The sequence below is a fragment of the Thermobia domestica genome, chromosome 5 (genome assembly GCF_964235325.1).
Source record: "Thermobia domestica chromosome 5, izTheDome1.hap1.1, whole genome shotgun sequence".
NCBI lineage: Eukaryota > Metazoa > Arthropoda > Insecta > Zygentoma > Lepismatidae > Thermobia > Thermobia domestica.
In genome coordinates, this window is record NC_137458.1 from 280369085 (window position 1) to 280390310 (window position 21226).

At 36.4% G+C, this 21226-nt stretch overlaps 2 protein-coding genes across 2 annotated transcripts in view; both read right to left on the reverse strand.

The window, feature by feature from the left end:
- The window catches only part of sif (guanine nucleotide exchange factor still life), a 1225751-nt gene that overhangs the window by 808848 nt on the left and 395677 nt on the right, over positions 1-21226 (reverse strand). Inside the window, exon 3 of the mRNA XM_081760149.1 lies at positions 4228-4412. Within this exon, the coding sequence (XP_081616275.1) occupies positions 4228-4412 (185 nt within the window). The remainder of the gene's footprint in view (positions 1-4227; positions 4413-21226) is intronic.
- Positions 5904-8847, reverse strand: LOC145684563 (uncharacterized). Its single transcript, XM_081756955.1, has one exon. It carries the CDS (start codon positions 8202-8204, stop codon positions 5904-5906), a length of 2301 nt encoding a protein of 766 aa, XP_081613081.1. The 5' UTR covers positions 8205-8847.

Here is a 21226-nt window from a genome sequence, read left to right on the forward strand (position 1 = left end):
AGTTTCTACTTTGTATTCCAATCTCTGTGAGATCCATCTTAATATTGTCCTCCCATCTGCGCCTAGGTCTTCCTAATGGTCGTTTTCCGATTGGTCTTCCAGTCAAGACTTTGAAAGCGTTTCTATTTTCTTCCATTCTAGCTACATGGCCCGCCCACCTAAGCCTCCTAGACTTGACGACAGGGTTGGCAAGGTAATTTACTTGTTACGTATTTTACGTAAATTACGCGTAATTTACTAGTAATATACGTCATGTAGAAAACCAGTTTTTTGCGCAGACGTAGAAAACTATATTTCTTTCATTAAAATTAAGATCATTTTGAATAGTCGGTTATATTGTAAGCTTAGTTTTCTTATTTAAGCATTAAAACATTATTATCTTCTAAACATTATATTTAAAAGTAATGATTTCATGCCAAATCATAGTAATAAAAGATAATTTTGGATAGCCCCTCGCCGGCCCACTACTACTTTCCACCTATTAGCGCACCCAAGCACAACCACCCAACATATAAGCACACACATTAAAAATATGTGTTGGTTCGGATATGTTTGAAAGTAACCTTTTGATTATGACAATTTATTGTTATACCTTTGCAGCTTTTAATATAAAACTCGAAACATTTCAGTATACTTTGAAACTTCTACTAGAAAAGAAAAGAGATTGACTGTTAGGCTCATTTCACCTTCATATTACACACTAACACACACACATAACTGATACGAAAAGTACTGATCAGAATATTGAAATAACGAAATTTTTGAATAAACTGATTGGTTTTTCTTCCACCTTCCAACTTAGCACTGGGACATATTGAATTTTCGATGTAAAAGTTATTAGATTCTCATTTTAAACACACACAACTGAAAAAATATAAAAGCATCCAACAGAACATAATACTAAATTTTTCGGAATGAACTCATTTATTTTGCTCTTTTCTTCCAAGTCCAACAACAACACTAAATATATTACTTCCCTTAGCACTTGACTATCATTTGAACATTTAATGTAGACATTTTTCATGCTCATAATAAATAGACAAAACTGAAGAAAATACTCAACAGAATATTGAACTACTTGTTTCATCGGTTTATTATTATTATTATTATTATTATTATTATTATTATTATTATTATTATTATTATTATTATTATTATTATTATTATTATTTTGAAAGAAACAATTTGTCTTTCTTCCTAGTTCGAATACTGAATATATTTCACTTGGTTCCAATAAAACTGCGTATATCATTTCATTTAAAACTTAGCCATTATTTTAATTCTAAAAGAAAAAAATGTTACATGCCATTTTCATTATAGTTTAGTACAATTCGAACACAATACTCTTAATCACACTAATATTCATAACTTGGGTGGTCTTGTAATTTGAGGGTGTAGTATATTTGAAGTAGTTTCTTCGAACATTCGAAGCTGAGCCGGTTTCTTGTGACGTTATGGACAAAGGACCAATTTGAGAAAAAGTCTTTCAATTTGCGCTGAAGATGCTAGGATGTTCAGTAACTTCATAGCAAATTCCGACAACTCCGTATGTTACCGAGTAGCGAAATACCAGAATGTGCGTGGTGTTGTAATTCCCTTCTTCATAACTAACTAACTAACTCTATGGCCTATGGAACCCGGAGGTTCAGTGCCGCGTTCACAAAAGCTCTCCACTGACTTCTATCCTTAGCTAATTGGATCCAGTTTCTACTTTGTATTCCTATCTCTGCGAGATCCATCTTAAAATTCCCTTCTTCATAAGTTCTTCAAAATTTCCACATTTTCCCCGATATTGCTGGTAGCTAGTTATTCCTGAAGAGCCGAGGTTTCCCAACAGAAACTCCTCTACTTGTTCGTGATGCTTTTCTCAGACATTGCAGAAAGTCGTCACAAATGGAGACCACGAAGGCTTACCATTGTTGTTATATTGCACAATAGTTTCTTCCATGGCTTCTCTGGCATAAAACTTTTCTCGATTACAGACGGTTTAAAACATGAAGCATGATGAAATGGGTTTTGAATAGTGCAGGAGAGGGTGCAAAATCATAACAATGGAAGTGATACTGGAGGAGAGAAGGAGTGGGAAAAAAAAGAAAGAAAAAATCTCCTTGCACTGGAGTTCATATATTTGAACATCCATAACTATGCAAGATTAGGCCTACTGCTAACGACGTCTTCCCAATTAACTGAGGAGCTTGTTTACAAACACCACCTAAGTCATTTCTTTTCGATTTTCGGTTTTTGCGCTTTATTTGTGTATTAGGAGTAGATACACATGACTGACTATATAATCTCTCAAAATTCACGTGTCATCTTGAAATTAAATGTAAAAAAAATCACATTTTTTTTCCAAAATGCGCTTAAGGAGGCCCTATCCAGAGAGGGTCTAGCCCCCTAAATTTTTCCTGACCCCCTAAAGTTTTCACGGCAGGCTTACAAATGAACTATAATATGGTTGGATCGGGCCCCCCTAACTTCAGCCGCCCCCCCCCTACACTTTTGGGCTGGCTACCGGCCTGCGCCTAAGTCATTAAAAATATTAATTTCAAACTCCACTTAAGTCACGTTGGTATTATTTATCTGCTTTGAAAGGTTGATATTCATTGTTACCATTTCTCTGATTGGTGTTTATTTTTAGATTTGGAGCGAAAATTAACCTATTATTTAGAATTTCTTAAAAACATTTAGTTATTGTAAGAGTTAAAGAAAAATATATACTGTATATACAAGAGACTACTACGTTGTTATTAGGACTGGCTGAAAACAATACACCTGTACTGCAAAATGGAAATTGGATTACTAGAGCCTGTGAAGGCAGAGAAGGGAAGGAAGCGATCAATATATTCCAGAAACTGGGTAAAGAAATAATAAAATATAATCAATATAAAAGTACACTTAAAAAATGAAAGTTTAAAACATAAATCTTAGAACTAAAATAAATAACAATTCATTAAAAACACACAAATCATGTTTATCTTACATGTTAGTGTGAATAAGCACATAGTATAATCAAATTATTATTATTATTATTATTATTATTATATGTTTTACAAGATATAATAATAGTAGAGTGTGATCATTGAGCAGTAGCTGATTTTTTTTCTGGGAAAACATATGACTTAAGTGGTTTTTGGACGGAAATGAAACATTTTCCCGTCATTTAGGCCTAAACCTAAAATCAGACATTTCATAAAATTTAGCATGTTGTTATGTACCACTAGACATAAAAGATATCGTTCAAATTTTTTTCATTAAATGTAAAACAAGAGCGATAAACGTTTCTCGCTTCTCCTGTAAAATTACAAAAAAAAAAAAAAAATGACAGGTGGAGTTTCGAAACAAGATCCTCAATTATATATGAAAGAGATGTTAATGACATATCAATGCAGAAGGCAGTGGTTCAGTGGTAGAGGGCATACCTTTGGTGCTTGAGGTACCTGGTTTGAACCCACCCAAGTAAGTTTGTGGTGGACATTATTTCCGTAGGTTTTCTCAGGGTACTTCCGTTTCCTCCCACTTTCTCATTCCACCAATTATTTCATCATTCACTTGCCTTAATCATCCCTGTCCTTCAGTCTAAAGTAGTGATGTCCACCCTCTCAGTTCAGGTGAGCCATTGGCTCGAACCGGCTATGTTGGAGCGAGCCATCGGCTCTGCTCGGTTCGACTCAACTGAGACGAGGGCTCGAGCCGGCTCGGTTGGGTGAACTGTTGACTCGGCTCCCTTCACGGTTCGGTTCGGTGGTGACTGAGCCGTGAGCCGAGCCGCTCGAGTCGTGGAACGTTAAACAGAAAAAGAAAGATACATACAGTATCAATGCCTGCAATTAGTTTGCAAACTTCTGGCAATATTAACACTTTATTCACCCCCCAGTATGTTATTAGTGATGGGAGTTTTCTTCCAAAAATATTCAGTGAGGGATTCCCTCAACCTTCCAGAACCTCTCTTCCTGACGCATGGTGCTATTAGTTATAATAGTGGCACCGAGATCTCTGGAATAACGCCCTCCTAGACTTACAAACATCCTCTCTCGCAAGTAAAACAAACTTCCAAGTTCAACAGTGATTTAAATAATTTTAAGTCTACACCTACTAACGAATAATTCATTGCTTCACTGTGAAGATAGCGTGACCTTGTTAAAGAAGAGAGAAAGAGAGTTTCCTTTAAAAAAAAAAACAAATGAAAAACGAAGAAAAGAAGAATCGAAATGTTATTTCGTGACTCACCTGGCTGTACGAGTCTGACGTCGAGAATCTTATCGACCTGTGAGTTGTAGGCCGTAATATGGAACACGCATTCCGGAGAGTCCTGAATGCAGGTGATGTTCACAGGCACTAAATCCTCCGAAACCTGTTGCCATTTCACGGTGCCCGCTCCGCTCGCACTCACGTGAAATACTTCTGCCCATAACCTACGGAAAAAGAAAGAAGAATAAAAATTGAAAATTTTCAGAGAAGCAAGAAGAAAAGTACTAACATGTATTTCTCTGTTATTAAGAGTTTATCAGTGTGAATGTACAGTACATACGTATTAAATCGTAAATTAGTCATCAAAACGGAAAGAATATACTCTAAAATACCACAAAAAAATATTTAGCTTAGAAAATATTTCTTAAATTTTTAGATAAAAATAATCCTTGTATAAAAATCTTGTAAAATTAGAAAATATAAAAAAAAGGAGGTAAAAACATGTAAAAACGCGGAAATAGTCATTTTAGGCCAAATTTCTTAGCAGTGTTATCGTCTAAGACATAAGAAAAGTCTCGTCTCATAAATGTTTAGTATCGTCCCGTCTCTATTTTCGAAGAAGCTTTTCCTGTCTCGTCTCGATTCTCGGAAACCTTAGTCATAGGAGACTATGATTAAGGTAAGTGAATGATGACGTAAGAACTAGTGGAATGAGAATATTGGAGGAAACGGAAGTAACCGGAGTAAGCCCACGAATATGAGGTTGCTCACAACAAATTTACTTGACTGAGATCGAACCAAGGACCTTACGTTCCAGAAGTAAGTATTAAACCATTGAGCCACCGTGCTCCCATATGAGAAAGGATTTGAGACGAGATTTCTAGAACATTTCCGAGACAAGACAAGGAAACCTTAGTTCTTCGTCTCTGTTCACGATACGAGAGGGGACCGAATTTTCACTATTCACTAATGAAGATCAGTCAGTTGAAAAGGGAATGTAGTTAAGCCAATCAAGCTATCACAAAATAAAAATAAGAGCTTAGTACTTATCTGCTGATTTAATTGTCCTGATGATTTCAATACTGGAAGAACACCACATAACACTGACACTTAAAATAAAATAACAACATGCCAATAACTGCACGTAGCGGACAGGCGTTTCTTACGTCCTAACACTCCGAAGTCTCACTCACTAATAATCGTTCACCAGCGCTCGTGTATAGAATAAAACAATTAGCGGTGGTTTACAATACAAAACTGCTACGGAACAAACACATATCTTCTCCAAATTACAAATGAGGTTAAAAGAACTGTCACAACTTGGCGTCCGAACGTGGGACCGGATATGCTCACATTTGTAAAATTGAGTCATATTCGAGAACTCTGGCATGTGTGAAAGTTAAACGAATATGTCAGTAAATCAACTCTGGTAGATATTACATTATAAACTACAAAAGAGACAATATATTATGACCGTTACACATACAACTGACATATGAAATGAGTCAATAAACTTCTTATTAAAAGTAAAGAAAAATGTAACTATTTAAGTCACTTAGCATTAATTCCTTTACACGTAACATTCTTTTAAGTTAGAATATGACAATTATTATCCACATAGTTTATGATAAAATGTTTGTATGAATATACGATGACGTAACAATACTTGAGTCAAGATAACAAATCATAACGGCTATACTGAATATCTTATGAAACTACACTCTGTTTGTACTTGGTGAGTGTCTATTGCGTCTCTCTCTTGTGAGAGGTGGATCATCTCTAGTTTCGCTTGTCGCTCGTGTGAACTCTTGAGGGTCACGATAGGCATGTCGCACTTCTTCATCCTCGTTATTCCGTGCCCATTGATCAGCTTCAGGCTCTCGCTGATTCTCGTTGTGGTATGCGTTAAAGTTCCTCCACTGGTTCTTACGTTTTCTATACCATCGTTCTCTTCTATTTCTCTGACGTCGGCCTCTTTGGGACGTAACTCCTCCTCGAAAGTAATCGTTCCTGGAGTCTTGGAAACGCCGTGAACTTTCTCCTGATGTGGGACCTGGATCTGTTTGTTGAGATGTATTTACATTACGAACCCAATAATTTTGTCGTCCATGGCTGGTATTTTCTTGCTGTCGACCTACTTCTTGTATCATACGTGAGTCTCTGTTCCATCCTGTAGACTTAGGTGGATTAATATTGAAGCTTTCAATGTTACGAATTGCACAGACAAAGTCATTCATCGTGTGGAAAGGAATGCCGAGTATTGCTTTCTGATATTCATAGGGTAGGAGTCTTCGTAAATCTGCTAAAAGAGATGGATCACTTAAACCGGGTTGAAGTTCTTTCATTTGTTTAAATTTCTCTATACAGAAGTCAACAACCGACTTATCTAGCTTCGGATTAAATCGTCTGTTGCGGATGACTTCAAGTTGTTGTGCAGTTGCCGTCTCACTATGAAACTGACGCAAAAATGCAGAAACAAAATCGTAATAGGAGTAGAAGTTACCTTGTTCCAATTCAAACCAATGAAGTGGACTTCCATCTAGCAACAACGGTATTATCTTCAAAAATTCTTCTTCCGGAATGCCCTGGATACGAGCTTGGGCTTCGAATCTTTGGATAAATCTTTGAGCGGTCATTGAGCCGACGTAGCCATCATAACGGACAAAATGTCTCAAATCTCCCAAATTATACGTTCTAATTGGGCGACGGTTATGCTTTCGCTGCCTGTGGTGTGATCTTAAAAATAATTCTTCGTCACTCACCTTTCGCCGGTCAACATCACTATCATCTTCAGATGTACTGGTAGCGGAATAATTCAATTTTCTTTTTTCTCGTAACTTAGGCATGGAAGTTACTGGTAAATCTAACGATGGTTGTTTCATCTTCCTACAATCAAATCTTGTGAGTTGTTCCGGATGCTCCTCAATATGAGATCTTACTGTTCGAATATCAGTTCTCAGTTTCTGAATTTGCAATTCAGCTTCTGTTCGGATTTCCCGAGCATTTTCTTCAGAAGTTTCTTGCAATAAACGAAGATCCTTTTCAATAGTGTTTTGTTTACTTTGTAGGTCCTGTAATCCTTTCTGCAATGCGGCCATACGTTGCTCCGTTTGTTCTTGATGATATGAAACTTGCTCCAATGTGGAACTATTCATCTGTTGACACTCTACTTGCAGTTCACGTTTCACATCTCCTACTTCTTCTTTAACCGCTAATATTTCTCCAGCCAACCTCAAATTAGTGTTATAGCATTGCGCTTTAACTGCACTTAATCCTTCGTGTAGTTGACCTTGCTTCTCTTGCACGTCTTCAATTTTATCACTTAATTGCTTCATCTCATCCCTTATTACTTCAAATCGTTCATCGATTTCTTGTTTCACATCGTCACGTTGTCTATTGGCCTCTCTCTTTAACTCTTCTTGCAACTCATATATTCCATTTTGTACTTCTTCTCGTATTTTCTCTTGTTGTTCCTTCATTTGTTCTCGTATCTTCTCTTGTTCTTCTCTTATTTCTTCTTGTTGCTTTTTTATTTGTTCCTGTATCTTCTTTTGTTCTTCTTTCATTTCTTCTCGTGTCTTCTCTTGTTGCTCTTTCATTTGTTCTCGTATTTTCTCTTGTTCTTCTCTTATTTCTTCTTGTTGCTGTTTTATTTGTTCTTGTATCTTCTTTTGTTCTTTCATTTCTTCTCGTGTCTTCTCTTGTTCTTCTCTTATTTCTTCTTGTTGCTTTTTTATTTGTTCCTGTATCTTCTTTTGTTCTTCTTTCATTTCTTCTCGTGTCTTCTCTTGTTGCTCTTTCATTTGTTCTCGTATTTTCTCTTGTTCTTCTCTTATTTCTTCTTGTTGCTTTTTTATTTGTTCTTGCATCTTCTTTTGTTCTTTCATTTCTTCTCGTGTCTTCTCTTGTTGCTCTTTCATTTCAAGGGACATGTTCTCCATTTGCTGTTTCAGTCCTGTCAATAACTTCTGAATGTTTTCTGCTTCCATTTTCTTTGATCTCGTGAGAACCGGCATACAAGATTTATGGCATATATAAATTTATTCTCTTTACACAATAGATATGTATATATCTGCATAAAATATCATTAATAACACAATAATGAATTAATATACACTGAATGAAATAACATAGACTAGTTGGCTAAGATTATTATGAATGCGTGTTAATAGACCTGACCTCGTATATGAAAAAACAAGATTTGAAATGTAGCGTGAGATTAAGGTTTACCGTTTCTAATTAAAATGTTTTAGTTCTGGCAATAAAATACAGTCAATTATTAAGCTCAAAAAGTTCCACTAGTAAGGATTATATAAATATCTCAATGTTATAATCTATTTTGTTAACGTAAGCTTTAAATAATGAAAATATTTTTAACTTGACTTTCCTGCTTCTTAAAATACAGTAGCAAGATCGGCTTTCTTTCTTTTCAACTGCGAGCTCAACAATAGAGGTAATTGTTACAAGCAGTTCTTTTTTTCTTTCTTTCTGTAAATGTGAAATGTCGTGCAGTCGATAGCAATACACAGTATATGACTTTAAAAGTTAATATATGAATGTTTTTGAATGTTCCCTCGATTCTTCCTCCTTAAAGGTATGTTTTTCTAATCCAGAAATAACCTTCCTTTGGTTTCGGCACCATTTTTCACTATTCACTAACGAAGATCAGTCAGTTGAAAAGGGAATGTAGTTAAGCCAATCAAGCTATCACAAAATAAAAATAAGAGCTTAGTACTTATCTGCTGATTTAATTGTCCTGATGATTTCAATACTGGAAGAACACCACATAACACTGACACTTAAAATAAAATAACAACATGCCAATAACTGCACGTAGCGGACAGGCGTTTCTTACGTCCTAACACTCCGAAGTCTCACTCACTAATAATCGTTCACCAGCGCTCGTGTATAGAATAAAACAATTAGCGGTGGTTTACAATACAAAACTGCTACGGAACAAACACATATCTTCTCCAAATTACAAATGAGGTTAAAAGAACTGTCACAGAATGTTAGCGACAAGATACGAGACGAGAGAGAATCTCTTGCAACGTACATACATCAGATCAAGCTGAATAAAATTGTATATTTAAGAGCAAATTTCCGTTTGTAATTTTCGAGAAAATTCAGAAAAATATATAATTTCCCTTGCGGTAAAAAAGTATGTTGTTCGTTGTCACTTTAAACCAGTTTATAGATTTTAGTCGGCTGAAATAATAATAATAATAATAATAATAATAATAATAATAATAATAATAATAATAATAATAATAATAACATTTAATGTTTAAATGTTCATCGGCAGCAAACAGCATATAACCACTAGTGCACCCCAAAACTGCACAAGCAATACTGATTACATCACAATACATATACATAGAATCAGTGGCGTATTTACGATTTTGTTTCGCGGGGGAGGCTTTGCTAACTTCAGTCCTGGAAATATGAAAATTCTCCAGGATATTTTACTTTAACATAGTAAATAATATTTCGGGGGCTTAAGCCCGGAAGTTCCCCCGTTTAAATACGCCACTGCATACGATTATATATTGTAATGTAAAGATACAACTGAAGGACAAGTGTTAAAAAGAGAATAAAGAATAACAGAATAAAGATTTAAACAAGAAAACAGGTAATTACTAAATATGAAATTGAAAAGAAAGGAAAAAATAAACAAGAATTTTAAGGAAGAATTCAAAACACTGGATCAAAAGATTGGGATCTTGGCCAAGAATTTTACGACTGATCCAAAAAAAAATGCATCAAAAGATTGCGATCTTAGCCAATAATTAGTTTTTAAATCAGGGGCCACAAAATTTTTGAACGGCCCATAAATCGAGTTTTCGTATTTTTTACGGAATAAGCGCACCATACGGAGTTAAGTGATTGTTTGGGTTTGGCTACATTATATGTAGTTCTCCAAATATGGGACGTACAACAAAATGTTTGATTGAATTAAATGTATTGGATTTTTTTATATTACGAGCCACAAAATTTCTTAACGTCCCCTAAATCAAGTTTTCGTATTTTATATGGCATAAGCACGTCATACTGAGTCAATTGATAGTTTGGGTTTGACTATACTATATGTAGTTGTCCATATATAGGGTTTACAATAAAATGTCTGAATGAATTAAATATATTGGATTTTTTAGATTAGCTGCCACAAAATTTTGGAACGATCCCTAAATGAAGTTTCCGTACTTTTTACTTAATAAGCAAATCATACTGACTTAAGTGATAGTTCGGATTTGGTTACATTAAATGTAGTTCTCCATATATGGGGCGTACAAGAAAATTTTTGATTGAATGCAATACATGGAAATTTTTGAATCAGGGGCCACCAAAATTTTGAACGGATCCTGAATCTAGTTTTCGCACTTTTTGCATAATAAGCACATCATATTGAGTTAAGTGATATTTCGGGTTTGGCTACAGTATAGGTAGTTCTCCAAATATTGGGCGTACACGAAAATTTTTGATGGAATGAAATATATTAAATTTTTTTGATCAGGAGCTACAAAAATTTTGAACCGCCACAAAATCGAGTTTTCGTATTATTTTTTTTACGGAATAAGCACATCATACTGAGTTAAGTGATAGTTTTCGTTTGGGTATACTACATGTAGTCCAAGCCCCACAAGAAAATTTTTTCCTGAAATTTATTGGATCTTTTGATCCAAAAAAGGTTAAAATGATTCTTAAAGAAATTATTATTATTATTATTATTATTATTAATAATAATAATAATAATAATAATAATAATAATAATAATAATAATAATAATAATAATAATAATAATAGTAATAATAATAATTTAAATACGGTGTAAGAAAATTATCTGCTCTTAAGTAACAGATATCTATTGTTGCTTGATTTCTGTTAAGTCACAACCACACTACTTGGAATTGTGACTGTGACGATAAAAAAATAATATTGTAATGCTTATTTTATTAAAATACTAGCTGAATATACCCATTCTTCGCATGGGGGCTGCATTTGGAAGTCAACGCCTGTAACAGTGTCACCATTGATCTCAGCGACCGCGAAAAAAACTATGAATTCGACGCTAATATCGGTCATTTTCTACTACTTTTACATGTTCCGGTAAACGCCCCCCTGAGATCCCCATGGTTTGAATGTTGACAAAAACGCTTCATCTTGGTCTGGGGCCTGGACCAAGGTATCCGTGACCAAAGTTTGGTAACTCTCGATCCACTCGTCTGGTCCCCAGGCCGCACACAGACAGACAGACAGGCAAACACCCAAACAAACTCTTTATTTTATTTATATTAGAAAATAGAAGATTAGAAGATGTATTATTAACTACGTATTATAAATTCAATTACTATAAAAACACTTAGAAGTAACACAACTTAAAGGGTTATTGGCATTGCTTTCATACTTTCTTAAGAGTAGCAGAGTCACGTTTACAATCACGTAAAGAAGTTTGGTTTGTATGGAGTGATATTTTATTCTGATGCTGGAAAGCGTAATGGATTCTAACACTTCCGGTTTTAGTATAAAGATGCATGGAGACACAATATATTCTTGGCACGCTTAAGCTGGCAGACTACAAAATATTTTTCAAAAGCTAACAATTTTTCTTTTGCCCGTTTTTGGTAAGTGAAAAAAGATAATGAAATGTAGCTTACCACAATAATAGATAATGTTATTCTACATCCAAAAATACGAATCGGAAGAATTTTCAGTGTTGCCATCCGTAGAAATTACAGTGTGACCGGAGTTTGAATTACGCAAAAATCTAGGTTAAGGCAGCGACTAGAAAAATGAACTCAACGGTAATCGATGACTTATCATGCTGTCTTTGTTCCTTGTTAACTACTTTTTAAATAATATTTGCATTTATTTTGTAATTACTTACATAAATTATTATAATATAAATAAGTTATTACAAAATAAATACAAATATTATTTATGATGGTGATGGTAATAATCTATTTATATTAAATAGGGGGGGCACAGTGGCTTAATGGTGACACGTATCACAGTCAAAGATTCTTGTAATCAAAGAGTCGTATACACACTAAATTATGTCTACTAGGGGTGACCAAAATTTTCCGGAATCGGAAATTTCACTTTCCGGAATTCGGAAAAATTCCAGAATTCGGGTGATTAACCCTTATAGCACAAGCTGATTTCCGCCACTATTTCGCTTAGAAAAGAATCATATCACCGACCTTTTCTCTGTGCATTGGTTTCGGAAAGCATAATGTCCTTAAGTTGCCTTGGGCTTTTTTTCATTTTCTACCACTAATTCCACCAGATTCATTCCCTTGCATTAATCAGTAGCTTTGTAAGGGGAATCACAGAGATAATGTTGTCCAAAGACGAGATGAGACAATAAATAAGTTTTCTTGTTGTTTCGTCTCGTAACTTTTGTAGAAGTATCGTCACGTCTCGATTCGCGAAGAATTTCATTCTCATCTCGTCTCATAATCTCTGTAGAAGTATTGTCTCGTCTCGATTCGTGAAGAATGTCATTCTCATCTCGTCTCGTAACTTTTGAAGAAGTATCGTCTCGTCTCGATTCGCGAAGAATTCTTTCTTATTTTGTCCCGATTATCGAAAAGCATTTCTCGTTTGTCTCGCAATATTTCCTTTCTCGTTTTGGAAATTTATGTACAAAATATCTACAGAATTCTTCTTCGCCACGAGAAATCCACAAAGGGTATGATCTAACAACATTTAAATCATATTTATTATTGGAGTATCTTGTGTAATAACTTGTGTATCTATAAACGATGATACATGCTCTTAATTGTGTTTGTACAGTCAGCAACAAAAGTTCTTTCCGTTTGATGAAATTAGTTTTGTAAATAACTTCAGAATGGGAGGACAATTTGAGTACAGTTTTCAGTTAATTAAAAAGAATGTAGTTGTCTATACGTTCCAACCATACACACCATTGTAGGTTTCAGCCCTACACCGTTATTCCCATAATTAATTTTACCAACCGGAAAAAACTTTTGTCGCTGACTGTACAATCTCTTTTTCATTTTTTTTTATACAGTCCTGTGAATTATGTACCACTAGAACAATGTTTGAAATCCAAGATTTGGGTGAACTACTGTTGCCTTTGTAAAATTAATTTTTTCGTCTCGACTTTTTAAAAATTAAAAATCTCCCTCGTCGCTATATGGTTATGGTATGTATTTTCGGTACGGAAGACACGGGTTCGATTTCCGGCGGAGCTCATGCGACTCAGATCCTAATTAAGCTGTATGACCATGCTTCATATATCCTCGTTGCTGAAAGGGGCGCTAATCTAAAATCTAATGAAATTTAATACAATTTTAAAAGGTACTTCGCGTCTCACTTTCGCGACAAGAATAATCGGAACGAGATGAAAAGTTTCTTATTGCGTAGAGAACAATACCGACGGGATGAACACCTTGAAAGTAAAATCGGAACCGGAAAGTAAAATCGGAAAATTTCCGGAATTTAGAAAATCCCGGAATTCAGGAAAATCCGGATTTCGAAGAAAATCCAGAATTTTTTTGAATTCTGGATTTTTTTCCTAAATCATGATATTTTTCCGAATTCCAGAATTTTCCAAAGTCCGAAAAGTAAAATTTCCGATTTAAAAAAAAAAATTGGCCATCCCTAAACTAGACTACATTCTAATTGATTTAGATGTAAGCTGTCTCTTTAGATCACCTCTTCCAGTTTCCAAATGTAAGTCTGGCCTTGGAATGGCATTTAATCTATCTTCTTTAGGCTGCAGTGTAGCTGTACACATGTTAGATCAGCTGTATTTTCTCTTTAGCATACTTTAAGGATATCATCTCTATTTTCCGAGATTCCACAACGTATAGTTATTCAAACTGCTAAGAATAATACATAAGGAAAGCTCTGCCTTGTAACTACATCGGTATAGCAAGTTACGATCGTGAGTTCCGTTTGTCGGTTATTTTCTGAATTATTGAAAAGTTAATGCCCTCGTAGATGAGAAAGAATAGATTTTTTTAAAAAAAGAAAAGAGAGTTTCTCCAGAAGTCAAAAAACTTTACGGACAACACGGTTCATTATGCAACTGACGTGACATTTGGGATATATCAAGGAAATGGTATATGTTCTTTTCCTTATTCCCTTGTACGTACTACATAGGTTTTGTATCTTGATATAAATTTCTAATAAAGGTTCGGAATTCCCGTTCTCTCTCTCTTTTTTTTTTTCCTGTACATTTTAGATGGGGGAAATTGAAGTTGATGTATGAACACTGTTAGAAAGATTTTTTTAGTATTAAGAAATACGCCTACCACTCTTATCTTTCTTTCTTTTATGAAGATTTATGAAACGAAATTGATTGGAAACAAACATTATTTTTTGTAGATATGAAGGCAATAACACGATCTGGCATTGACGTAATGTAAGACTGATCTAATACATAATAAGGAAAAGAAGAATAATTTTCGAGTTCTTTGCAACAGTGTGAAAGAGGGTGGGGGCGGGACTAGATAGTAAGATTCTTCACCGACCTGAGTTCCATATCGTTTTATTAATATATTACTATACAAGTGATTTAAAATTATGTATCGGTATTTCTCAAACTGATAGGGAGGTAAATTGAGTTTGTCATCCTTCCTCCTTAAGTGACGTCAATCAGCGATTGCAACCTTGATTCCATGAGATCAAAACCTGGGATCCAACGTGGAAAGAACAGTGATCGCACGGAATCGTGAAGCTTGAAATAGATCTCCCAGTTTCAGCACCCAGTAGAACGTGAGTGTGTGTCAAAGTTGTCAACCTACCATTCATGACATTTTGCCAGTGTCGTCTCTCGCGTTATACGGAGAACATCACTCGAGGGCAGTGGCGTAGGGAAGGGAGGAGCCCAGAGGGCCCGCCCCCCAAAGAGGTCCGACAATGTACTTTGGTACTTTGTTGTTTGTAATTTTTTATATATTTTTATGTTTATATATTTTTTGTTTGTAATTTTTCTATATGTACCTATAACAGCACTTGCTTCCCCCCCAAACACACATCCTGGCTACGCTACTGCCTGAGGGTACAGTGTTATCGGATTGCAGCCAAGTTTTATTTTGTTTATTTATGTTGTTGTTGTTGTCCTGTTTTACATTTTTGTTATTAGTATTGTTATCGTTTAATTCGAGTAATTGTGAGTATTCGTGTTATAGTTCTTTAAGCGCTGTTTGTAAGTATGGCAACATTTTAGGTGCACTGTGGTTTCACGTTTTCTCAAGTGCGCGTTCCGAAGGCAACTCCACGAATCGTGCAGAATTCTTCCGATGCATCACACGTGAGGGAAAGCTGTTCTATGATTGCTGCAGAGCCCAGGCTTCACGAGTTTTCGCTCTCAGTATAGTTCGCTGTAAGCTGTATACTGTGTGAGGCTTTGGTGCCCCTAGCGTGCGTGAAAGCTTCGATTGATTTCTTCGAAGTTTTGCGAAAAATGAATTCACGAGTTGCCTTTAAGACAGGAATAAGGAGGAAATTAACTTCAGGTTCACCGTTAACTCTTCAAATATTAAGAAAGTACCGTGTGTGTTTATAATAAATGTTCGCAAATAGCAATTAAAGACAATTTCCTTCGTAACTGGGAAACGATTTATTGCATTATTTTAAAGAATGAAATTTATTTGAATTTTAAATAAATTGGAGTGCTTTGAGGTTTTTAAGCTGGATCGCTAGTCACCTTTAGGGTAAAACTTTCTCACTAGATGGCAGACCACATCGCGATACATGCGATGTTGCCACATGAGTTACGGATAGAAAAGTGTTTAGACACGATCGCATTTTATACATGATTTACAACAAAGATAAATGAGAGCTTTTATTTGCATTGTACTCAATACTGCCTGCTTTAAAATATGAATTAGTTATATTCTTTAAACAAAAGTAATTTTTTTTAACTCATGAAACGTTATGCGCATCTCTCAAACTAGATGTATTTACGGTGTAGATTAAGAATGCCTATACTAACACAAAATCATTACATAAATTTCATCTTTTGGACAAAACAGACTCTCAGTACGCTCAAAAAAGATGTTTTATAAGCACAGCTGTAATTCTTGGTGTAAAACTTATCTCTACTTTAGAGATTTAATATATCATGGCTAAAATTCTATTGTTTTCTGGTCAAAGGGCAACTCAATTTGCATTTAGGGGAAAATTATATCATTTCTATGGTAATAGATTCTTAGAAAACGGCAGTTAAACGTTATATATTTATTTATAATTACATGCCTCTACGGTGCAGATTAAGGATACGTATACAAATACAAAATCATTACCTATGTAGATAGGACAAAACAGATTCTTAGTAGATTCAAAAATGATATTTTATAGGCGAAGTTGCAATCCATGGAGCAGCTTTACTTTAGGGGCTTAAATATCATAGCTAACATTCCAGCCTTTTCTGGGCAAAATTCGACTCAAACTGCATTTAGGGATAACAAAATATACTTTTATGGTAAAATTTTCTCTGCAAATTACAAAGATATAAGTTTATCTATAACTAGATGTCTCAAAGGTGCAAATTAAGAATAAGTATACAAATACAAAACCATTGCACAAACCCGATCTTTTCAACAAAACAGACTTAGTTCCTTCAAGCGTGGTATTTTGTCTGTTGTATTCCCGTGCAGGTATTTTGTACGTTGTGTTCCCCAGTGCATATATTTTGTAAGTTGAATGTCTTAGTGTAACTTTACTTTAGATGGCATAATCATCAGGCCCGTATCCCGGGGGGTCTATGCGGGCAGGGCCCCCTTAAATTTTGGCTGCCCCCCTAAAATTTTCACGGTAGGCTTACAAATGAACTATAATATGGTGATGAACTATAATATTGTTGGATCGAGCTCCCTCTAACTTCAGTCGAGCCCCCTACAATTTTGGAGTGGCTACCGGTATGATAATCATTATGGCTAAAATTCCAGCGTTTTCTGGACCAAACATGGCTTCGTTAAATGAAAACTATCACCAACTTTTACTAGGTTTCTTACTTACATAGACAGATTTGTTCCACAATCCAGGCGGAATGAGGAATCTGAGATAGGGCTTTATGCAGAGTCGTTCTGACGTATGATTAGCGTCATACTAAAGGCCTGACTACTGCAGGAAACATGTTAGCCGAACTCTTTAGTAATCACGCGTCAGAATGAGTCTGCATAAGTTCCCATAGCGAGTAAAACTATGCGATTAGCACGGGTGTTAGGGTGCCGAAGTCGCTATTTGAAGTTTTCTAGTTTAATATTCCAAGATTATAATCCGAATCTAAAAGGAGCAGTGATGATGATTATCAAAATGATGGACTGAAGGAAGTGGGAAAACCCCGAGAAAATCCACGCACACTATGGGTCCTACAGAAAGTCTTCCTGGCGAAAAGTGGGATCGAACCAGCGATCTCGTGCGCCAGAGGTGATCTATCTACCAAGCTATTTACAGCTAATTTTATTAAAATCTACTAGTATATTTAACCTACTTCATTTCTCCAAGTGATTTGCAAGTACTTGCTTTTGCAACTTGATTGCTGTACTTCATATATCACATGATCTTCAACAATAATAAGCTCGAGTATGAATTCTGTAATTCTTGTTTATAGTGGCATATATTGACAACAATTTCACGTTATCTTTTAGTACTGGTTCATACTTGATATTCTGCACACCTTAGATAATAACAGTTCCGAATAAGAACACTTTTATCCAGAAACACCTGCAGGATTTTTCCAGGGTCGGGGAAGGAGCAAAAGCCCGACACACATTGATGCGCATAACGCATAATGCAAAACAGTTATTATTGAGGCATATTGCATAACAGAATATATTAAATATTCTAGTAGGCTATATTAAATATTCTAGTAGGTGTGACCAAATATAATGTTCCTTCATGTGTGTTTCTGGGTAAAAGCGTTTCGAAAATGCAGGGTAAAGCGATTGTCCCCTTGCCTCCGCTGCGGATGCTCATGGCCTGATCCTTGGCAGAGCATACTGGTCTATTGCTTTAATCAATTGTGTCATTCACCTAGTTCGCCCGAACCGATAATTAAAATTTCTCAGGTTCTTGGAACCGGTTGTTAAAATTGTATCTCCACTTCCATATCCGGTACTTACAGAAACAACAATTTTCTAGGGTTACGAGGTGTCAAAAAAGCGTTAAAAGTTCAAAATTGAACAGATTTTGCACAAAGTTTGAAGCACCATTTCTTGAGATAGAGGCTTCAGTTTTGATATCAGGTAGTTCTCCTGGATACCCAAGACAGTAGTAAGATCAAAACGTATGCATTTTGCAAGATAAGGGCAATTATTTGTGAAGGGTAATGGCGTCTTACACCGTGCAAATTGCCTCCCATTTGGCATACTGGGCCAACCAGTGGTAAAAGTGGATCTGAAAAGGTGGGGGAACGGTAGGTAGCGGCATGACACCACGCCGTTCCCCTCCCTATCTATACCTATTATAGTTTTTTCGGAACTGGGAGGACGCCTTAATTTTTTTCGAGGTGGGGGTACGGCGTCCGCGCATTCTCCTTAACTTTTACCCCTGGGGCCAATAGGCTAATAAAATGTATTTGATATCCCTATTCGACTATATTGTTATTCAAATATCACTTTCCTGTGTGGCCACCTTCAAATTGAACAATCACATTTGCCTTGGAAACGCTTTGCCAGGCGTGCAAAATTAAATTAAGAAAGACACGATATTCATAATTAAACTTGTGATGATCTATATTGTTGTGTTTTTCCCAGGCCCGTATCCCCGAGGGGTCTAGGGGGCCGGGCTCCCCCTAAATTTTTACTGCTCCCCTAAAATTTCCACGATAAGCTTGCAAATGAACAATAATATGAATCCAATGTTCTCGGGATTGCTGCCAGAGTGAGTGTTGCTGTGCTGAGCTTTCGTTACCATACAGCGGCAACATCTTCAGAGTTATGTGTTGAAGTGTGCTGGACGTACAGATTATATTGTGGTCTTTAAGAATCGCTGTGTTCCTATTGGTTGTTTTTGTTGGCCAATGGCGTGCTCTGATTTTGTTGATGGCCTTCCGAAGATACACAAGAAAAAAGTTCCATTGCGACCCATAGTTAACACCATAGGAGACCCCACGTACAACCTGGCCAAGAAATTAACAGGACTGCTACAGCCACTAACAGGAGAGTGTACACACCATATCAGAAACTCCAGCCATTTCGTACAACTACTACACAGCACCAAGACAAACGCAGATGACATACTCGTCAGCTTTGATGTGGTTTCTCTCTTTACGAGGGTACCACTAGAAGATTCTATTAAACTCCTGGAATCGCACTTCAGCAAGGATATAGTACATCTCTTCAGACACACCCTAACGTCTACCTACTTCAGTTACCAAGACAATTTCTTTGAACAAAGCGATGGTGTGGCAATGGGCTCTCCTCTCTCTCCAGTAATAGCGAACTTCTATATGGAGTATTTTGAACACAAAGCGCTAGAAACAGCAACATACAAACCTACAGTATTCTACAGATATGTAGACGACACATTTGTCGTATGGCCCCATGGCAGACAGAAACTCGACGAATTCCTGCAGCATCTGAATTCTATACACCGCAACATGCAGTTCACAATGGAAACAGAAACAGAAGGAAGACTCCCGTTCCTGGACGTACTCGTATACAAGAAGCCAGATGGAAGTCTAGGCCATTCAATCTACAGGAAACCCACACACACTGATCTCTACCTCGATGCGACCAGTTTTCATCATCCTGCACAGAAGATGGGGGTCTTAAATACTCTAATACACAGAGCATACCAAATAGCAGATCCAGATAATATAAGCACAGAACTATCTCACCTGGAAACAGTATTCAAATTCAACGGATATTCGTCGAAACAGATCAACACAGCCATGAGAAAATACAGGAGCAGAAATTGCACCACAAAAGAGGACAACACGGCAGACAAGGAAAATATTGCACTTATTCTATATGTGGGAAATACCTCCAACCAACTAGCAAGACTATTGAAGAAATTCAACATCAAGACTGTACACTGCCCTCCACCGAAGATCAGGAGTTTACTACCAAGTGCAAAAGACTCATTGGGATTAAAGACACCAGGCATCTATAGGATCACCTGTGAATGTAACGCCACTTACATAGGTGAAACAGGAAGGAACATTGAAGACAGAATGAAAGAACACCAGCGACACACCAGACTTAAAAAACAACCGGAAAAATCTGCAATAGCCGAACACTGCATACAATACAATCATACGGCCATGTGGGACCAAATTGAAGTATTAAAGAAATGCAGACAGTTCTGGGACAGGAAAATACATGAATCTCTATTCATCCGTACATACAAGCCATCCATCAACAGAGACGAAGGTTATCATCTACCTGACATCTGGATCCAGCTTCTCAGTACGAAAAGAACCATCAGCCAATAAGAGAGCAGTTTCCACCAACAAAATCAGAGCACGCCATTGGCCAACAAAAACAACCAATAGGAACACAGCGATTCTTAAAGACCACAATATAATCTGTACGACCAGCACACTTCAACACATAGCTCTGAAGATGTTGCCGCTGTATGGTAACGAAAGCTCAGCACAGCAACACTCACTCTGGCAGCAATCCCGAGAACATTGGATTAATAGTAGACGCCAGCAAAGCTTCAAGATCATATTAACAATAATATGGTTGGATCGGCCCCCCTAACTTATACCGCTCCCCTGCATTTTAGGACTGACTACTGGCCTGGTTCTTCCCCTTCTGTAGCTAGGTCCAAACAGCTCGAGCAATGCCAGACGACAGGCTTGCCCTGCCGCGGTACTCCGAATCCTGTCGGCCTATGTTTGTGCATCGCAGGATACGGTGTTCTAATACATGATCGCTAGCCATGTGCATAGTTTTCAGCAATTGGAATGTCGATTATGGGGGATATTGGTCAAATTCCAGGAATGTTAAGATATTCAACGAGAACATAGATCGAAAAATTTTAGGAAGAAAAAAATGGTTAGCGGGAATGTGCGTTCAAAGTTGTGAACCAGGTGACTTTTATTCTCAAGAAA

Excerpts from the sequence above, each read along its gene's own strand:
- LOC145684563 (XM_081756955.1), bottom strand. The coding sequence starts at position 8,204 with ATGCCGGTTCTCACGAGATCAAAGAAAATGGAAGCAGAAAACATTCAG.